This window comes from Mytilus californianus, unplaced genomic scaffold, assembly GCF_021869535.1.
Source record: "Mytilus californianus isolate M0D057914Y unplaced genomic scaffold, xbMytCali1.0.p SCAF_6, whole genome shotgun sequence".
NCBI lineage: Eukaryota > Metazoa > Mollusca > Bivalvia > Mytilida > Mytilidae > Mytilus > Mytilus californianus.
Window position 1 is genome coordinate 64,995,766 of NW_026262712.1, and position 7,026 is coordinate 65,002,791.

The following is a 7,026-nucleotide window of genomic DNA, read 5'->3' on the forward strand; positions in this document are numbered from 1 at the left end:
CCTTTAATATCATATAAAATTGAATAATAGATGTTCATGCTAAATTTATAAAAAAAAATGTAATATTGTGTATACGTCTTTCAAAAATGGCAGACCATATCTCTCTAACAAATCATAGAATGATATTGTACCAATATACTATTGAGCATCATCAGTTGATTCCTCGGGTTTATATGTAAGCTAATGAATGATTGTACAAAAACATAATTTTCTAGTATTAAAGCTGTTTTTCGTTTTAAGAGAATCAGAAACTGGGTTATATTGTTTTCTGTAAAGTTGTCAAGATTCAATATAAATTCAGTGTATTCCCTAGAATTTTCAAAAATAATTTAGTTTAGAGATACAATGCTCCCTAAGTCAGCATGATTTTCTTGGTAAATATTCTATCAAATCACTAAAATATGTATTCCATTCGTAAATTTGCGGTTTCACCAAGGAAACGAATCTTAGGAAATTAATATTTCATGAACAACCATGAATAAACAATCAGTCATGAATGGAAATACACCCTTAGTGTACCGTTGATAAAAAATGGAATTTATGTTGGGGAAATCAATCAACTACAGTTTTTCAATAAGAAAAATTCTAAATAAAATTCAATACAAATATGTCCAGACAGACTCCTTCTTAAAGATATGCAACTAATTAGCAGTAGTGTTTGCTAAAATATGGAAGTGTTGCACATGTGATGCTACCTAAAAACTGTTATATTTTTAAAATCGTCTCCTTTCTAACTAATCGTTAAAATTAAAATTTCAGTTAAGTCTAATTTTAGATTAAATGGTAGTTTTTACGCTTCTTTCTGTGATTTTACATGTTTTTTTGTCCACACATATCTGTTTGGATTTGTTGATATTCCGAAGTTTTTCTGAACGCTTTGCATCTTTTTGTTTCCATTTAAAATTTCCAATTCTCTCTTCCTACTTTCTTCCATAATTTTGTCTTTCATAAACGCTGACAAACCACCAACGATTCGTTTAGATCCTTTAGCTTCTGAAGATTGTCCGAATTTCGTCGCTGCAACATCCCATCCAGAATTTGAAGGCTTTTGGGCTTTTTTGTCAATTAATGTATCTTTAACAGACGATGGTAAACCACTAACAATTCGTTTTGACCCCATTGTTTGTGATGATTGCCCAAATCTATTTGCTGCAACATCCCATCCCGTGTTTTTATCGGTAGATTTGACAACATCGATATTCGAAATTGATAATGAACTTGTTTTTCCGAACCGAGGCGAATGATTGTTCGGACTGGTTTTTCCCCTTTTATTTTGTCGGTCAGTGGAAGGATTTTTCATTCCCTGTTCTACAACAGAAAGCTTGCTAAGTGCATTGATTTTGGAGGATGAATTAGAAAAGAATTTCTTCAAAATCATTTTATTTCTCGAAACAACTTCTGGTGACTGTCGTTCAACTTCTTCATTACATGGCGAGCTTGTATTTGATCCTGACGATTCGCTATTGTTGAATAACCTTTTTTGTTCTGACGTGATGGGTTGTTGGCCAATAAATTTCCTAAACGGTTTTTTCTTTTTCATATCTTTTTTCTTTGACTCCTTGAAGTATTTTTCTGCAAGTATATATTATTAAATTAAACCTGCGTTTTCAAAGTTAATTTCTGAATCATTTCTTTTAACCCTTTTACAATTTGTGAATACTGATATTTTAATATAGATGAAAGAATTATGAGTAGCTTGTTCATTAAAAAAAAGTGTTTTGACAATTTATATTTTGTATGCCGTAACAACAAAGCTCTATAGCATTGTAATTCTATAATTCTTTATAAAATCAAATGACCCAACAATCCACCACGTGCATTTTAATTTATTTTTATGTAACAGCAAGAAACGAACACTTTGAAAACACACATTTTTAAAAGGTTCAAAGCGAGAAAATTCCGAAAACAAACAGCACACAAAAATAACTGAAGAAGATTATCACCTCTAGCAAATGCTGTGGATTTGTTGAAGTCGAGAGCTGAAGGTTTTGGTTCACCTGTTGAGCTCTCAGGACATCCTGTTATCTGAGATTTGTCCCTCCTTCCCCGGATAATAACAAAAAGCAAAGCGCCTATGATCGCTAGACCAATAAATACTGCTATCAAAATCATAACATAGCCTCCTGCTGGACTAAAATAAAAAGTAAGAATTGTTTTATAAATATTTATATATTATTGGATATAATAAAAATAACCAATGATGCTTCAGTTGCATCAGTTAATAGTTACGAGTAAAATATCTGCCAGCGTTAAAGATGTAATTTCTCTTCAATTCATGTATGAGTCATTTTTATCAATTAATTGAAAGAGTTTTGAACATTTGATATGTTGATTATAAAATGTATATGACTTTTTTGTTTTAGTCCATTGTTGTTTTGCTTCATTTCAATGTTCATCAGTCATATTTCGTCTTTCATACGGATATTCTTATGAATAAAGAATAATTACAGCGCCCTCTTACGGTCAGTGTCCTCCAAAGGAGATCGTAGCGAGCAGAATATAATGACTTAGTTATTCGGGTTAGTACTCCCAGCACACGGATTAAACAACTACATATAAGTTGGATTTTAGATGAATTTGGTAATTGGTTGTTTTGTTTTGTTTTTCCTCTTTTCATTCAAATGCTTCATACCATTATCATCATATAATAATGCTGCTCAGTATTTACAGTTTTTTGTAGACTGTTCTTCATCTTTTCCTCGTTCTTCGTTTTTTTTTTGCAAAATATTGTCGGTTTCTCTTCGACTTATGAATTTTGATTTCTCTATATGGTATCTTCAGCCTCTTGTTTTAAATGTATTAATTTTACATATAACAATATGCAGAAAACTTACATAAACGTTTCAAATTGTGCTTCATTTTCTGCCATTACACCTATAAATAGATTTTATTTTACTTAAGATTATCAGATATTTGCAATTTGAATGAAGGAATGTGGAGTGTGTGTCAATGACAAAGAAACGCCATCTTTAACACATACACATACTCACACAACACACAAGCATGCAGTTGTTTGAAACGAAGTAGTTAAAATGCTTATCGATTGTCGCATGCCCAAAGTAGCTGGTTAACATTGGTGTTACATGTGTCTCTCTAATTAATATCATTTTCCAGTAATTTGTGATGAAATTTTCATTAAAGACACAGAAAAGCAACATGCATCAAAACATTGTTTATGAAAACTTACCATAACTTATTGTGAAAATGATCAGGAAGTCGAAAGCACACATCATCAGCATGGTTGTTGATTTAAACTGCCTATAAAGCTACCTTGTCTGAATGGTATAAGATACTTAAGTTTCAAACAAACCTAGATACCATAAAAATGCTTGGAAATAATAACAAAATATTTTGAAAAATTAATAAGATTTATATAAAATCGATACAATCACCTTTGAAATACATACAAATATGTATATAGATATATACGTATAAAATTACAAGAAAATTTAAAACAATATATTATATCATTTTCTTTTAAATCGATAAACAAATCGAATAAACATAAGAAGAGAAAATAACTTTCAGTTTAGCAAAAGACCAAACTACATGCAAACGTTTCACCATATCTCCGTTGTGTTTGTCATGGTTTTACATTTAACGTCGCCATGTAGGAGGCACTCAGTGGGGTAGTCATTATCGTTTTCTTTAGACCATTTGTCTGTACTCTGTATATTTAAGAACCCCATTATTCTTTTTTCTTTTTTTTTTTTTTTTGTTATTTTCTCTATTCCCTATTCACGGCTGGTAATCTACACACGCAGAACAATCGGTTCTGCAATGAAAACCGTGAGAGGATTTTCCGGTTATGCTTGAGTGGAGTAATTGTCACCGCTTCAAAAAGAATGTACATTTCTAAATCGCAATTTTCTAATTCAACTGATCAAAATATTGAAAATTGGAGAATGCTATGCTGTGGTGAATACTTTAACGAAGAGACACATGTATCATTTACTGTTGTGCATGGAGTAAAACTCCTACAAAATCAATCGTCCCACGAGTAATTGCCGAAAAAAGTTACATTTAAATTTTGAGATGGTTCTATTAACAGACCTATAAGTTCAGATTTAGTTTTTTTTTCTGTCAACGGGATTGAATGTCGTTTTGGGCGACGTGTACGCTGTCCGAAGGTGATAGACGTCTTCATAAATCTAAAAACTGCCAATCTTCATCATTTCATGCGTGAGGGGATCGGTTTTGATTGAGGACATCGTGAATGCGTGAGGGGAAGTGCAATCATATCTTTATATCGAAAAATGCAACAATCACTTCAAAGAAAGGCATATAACTTTCATAGTTTTATTGAAGTTCATACTAAATATAAATTGACAATGGAAATGGAAATGGCTACAACGTAAATATAAGTGGTTTAGATTTATGATTGACTATGTTTTTTTCTCGTGTGCATGTATTAAGACTGTAATGGCATCTCCTGAAATTGAACAAACAATTAAATTAGTTTGATTTCATTGAATCAGTTATCAGTTAATATCTATTAAAGTATATAGAAAAATTTTTGCTTTTTAATCAGCATTGATCACAGTTATTGAGTCGAGAAAAGTCACAAGGCCAAAGATTAAAAAAATGTTTGCACTTCCCCTCACGCATTCACGATGTCTTCAATCAGAACCGATCGCCTCACGCATGAAATAATGAAAATTGGCAGTTTTTAGATTTATTAAGACGTCTTTACCTTCGGACAGCGTACACGCCGCCCAAAACGACATTCAATCCCGTTGACAGAAAAAAAACTAAATCTGAACTTGAAGGTCTGTTAATGAACCATCTCAAAATTTAAATGTAACTTTTTTCAGCAATTACTCGTGGGACGATTGATTTTGTAGGAGTTTTACTCCATGCACAACAGTAAATGATACATGTGTCTCTTCGTTAAAGTATTCACCACAGCATAGCATTCTCCGATTTTCAATATTTTAATCAGTTGAATTAGAAAATTGCGATTTAGAAATGTACATACCTTTTGAAGCGGTGACAATTACTCCACTCAAGCATAACCGGAAAATCCTCTAACGGTTTTCATTGCAGAACCAATTGTTCTGCGTGTGTAGATTACCAGCTGTGTATTTTATTTTGCATATTTTCTGTATTCTTGATTTTATTTTGCATATTTTCTATATTCTTGATTTTATTTGGCCCATTATTCTCTATTCTGTTAATCCCATACAGACCCCAAGGTATGCGATGCTGACTAAACTACAAAACCAATAAAATATAACATGAAGTTAATGTCAATGAAACAGCAACCCAACAACACACGTTATATTATTTGAATATAGCTATTTTTCAAATGATAGAAATGATGTCTGATTACGCGTTATATAGACAGTTCGCTCTTAAAGGGGTGCCTCATAGTTTGGTTAAATAATTTTCTGCTTCATGTAAACATAACTGTTCGTTCAATTGAGCTTGCTTCAAAAATTATTTCAAATTAAGCTACTGCTTCAGCAAAAATATGACCAGACTAGAAATAGCGTATCTCTGTATTAAAAAGATTTAATTTCCCAACTCTATAAAACGTTCTGTTGGCTTGCTAATGTAGGTGTCAGGCCACCAATTCAAAATCCCTATCTATTCAACCATTTTTTTTCAATTTTCACAGCTTTCTAAATATTTTACCTTAAGTTTAACTTCATAGAAAGCAGGTATATCCTGAATTGTACATGTATCACTTTTCTACATGCCAATTTTTAACCAATGTTTAAAGTTTAAACTAACACAAGTATGGGTTTTGCTCATTGTTAAAGGCCTTGCGGTTACCCATAGTTGCTAACTTCTACGTCATTTCGAGGGTTGTCTAATTTGCAATCAAACCGCATCTTATAATTTTTATACTAGAGACAATTTAAATAATACCTTATAATTTTTGTGCGTCTGAAGCGTTTTTCTGGATTAACCTTCATCAGGAACGCTCAAACCCCAAAATTTGAAATCCATGGATGTACAAATACTTGAAAACTGGAGTTGCTATGTGACTAACAAAGGACTAAAAGAATAGCTAAATACACCCTAAATATAAATAAGAAGATGTGGTATGAGTGCCAATGAGACAACTCTCCATCCAAGTCACAATGTGTAAAAAGTAAACAGTTATAGGTCAAAGTACGGCCTTCAACACGGAGCCTTGGCTCACACCGAATAGCAAGCTATAAAGGGCCCCAAAATGACTGATGTAAAACAATTCAAACAGGAAAACCAACGGTCTAATCTATATAAAAAAAACGAGAAACGAGAAACACTTATGAACCACATCAGCAAACGACAAACACTGAACAACAGGCTCCAAAAGTAAACTTTGCCCGTGAGAGATGCAGATCATTTCAACAGAGAATCTAACAAAGGTATGTTATAAATCATGTCAGTACCGAAGCACTGACTACTGAGCTGATGATACCATCAGGGACTAGCAGTCCATCATCAGCGGTATCGATCCAGTGCTAGAAAATGAAAATACCACTGAAATTTGGTGCGTACGAACGCTTTTCTGGATTAACCTTCATCATGACAGAACAGTCAAATCCAAACATACGGGTTATGTTCTCATATATTTTATGATGGAATGATACTTAACCCCTAACGGGAGGGATTGCGCTTGATTTTCATATGATGAAGACATAATCTTTCGATCAGTTTAATTGAGGTTTGGAGCTGGCATGTCAGTAACTGCTAGTAGTCCTTTGTTAATTTATGTATCATTGTCATTTTGCTTAGTTTCTTTTGTTACCTATTCTGACATCGGACTCGGACTTCTTTTAAACTGAGTTTTACTGTGCGTATTGCGATGTGTTTCTTTATTCTACATTGGCTAGATGTATAGAGGGAGGGTTGAGATCTCACAAAACATGTTTAACCCCGCCGCATTTTTGCGCCTTTCCCAAGTCAGGAGCCTCTGGCCTTTGTTAGTATTGTATGTTTTTTTTTAATTTTAGTTCATTTATATGTTTCGGAGTTTAGTGTGACGTCCATTTTCACTGAATTAGTACACATATTTGTTTAGGGACCAGCTGA

General features: G+C 32.9%; 1 protein-coding gene across 1 annotated transcript; it reads right to left on the reverse strand.

The window, feature by feature from the left end:
* Window positions 1–504: 504 nt before the first annotated feature.
* Window positions 505–2,869, reverse strand: LOC127705492 (uncharacterized). The gene is made up of 3 exons (XM_052209818.1): window positions 2,835–2,869; window positions 1,944–2,131; window positions 505–1,572 (listed from the first exon to the last, which is right to left on the reverse strand). The coding sequence occupies exons 1-3, from the start codon at window positions 2,867–2,869 to the stop codon at window positions 791–793; spliced, it is 1,005 nt and encodes a 334-aa protein (XP_052065778.1). The 3' UTR covers window positions 505–790.
* Between the last annotated feature and the right edge of the window lie 4,157 nt (window positions 2,870–7,026).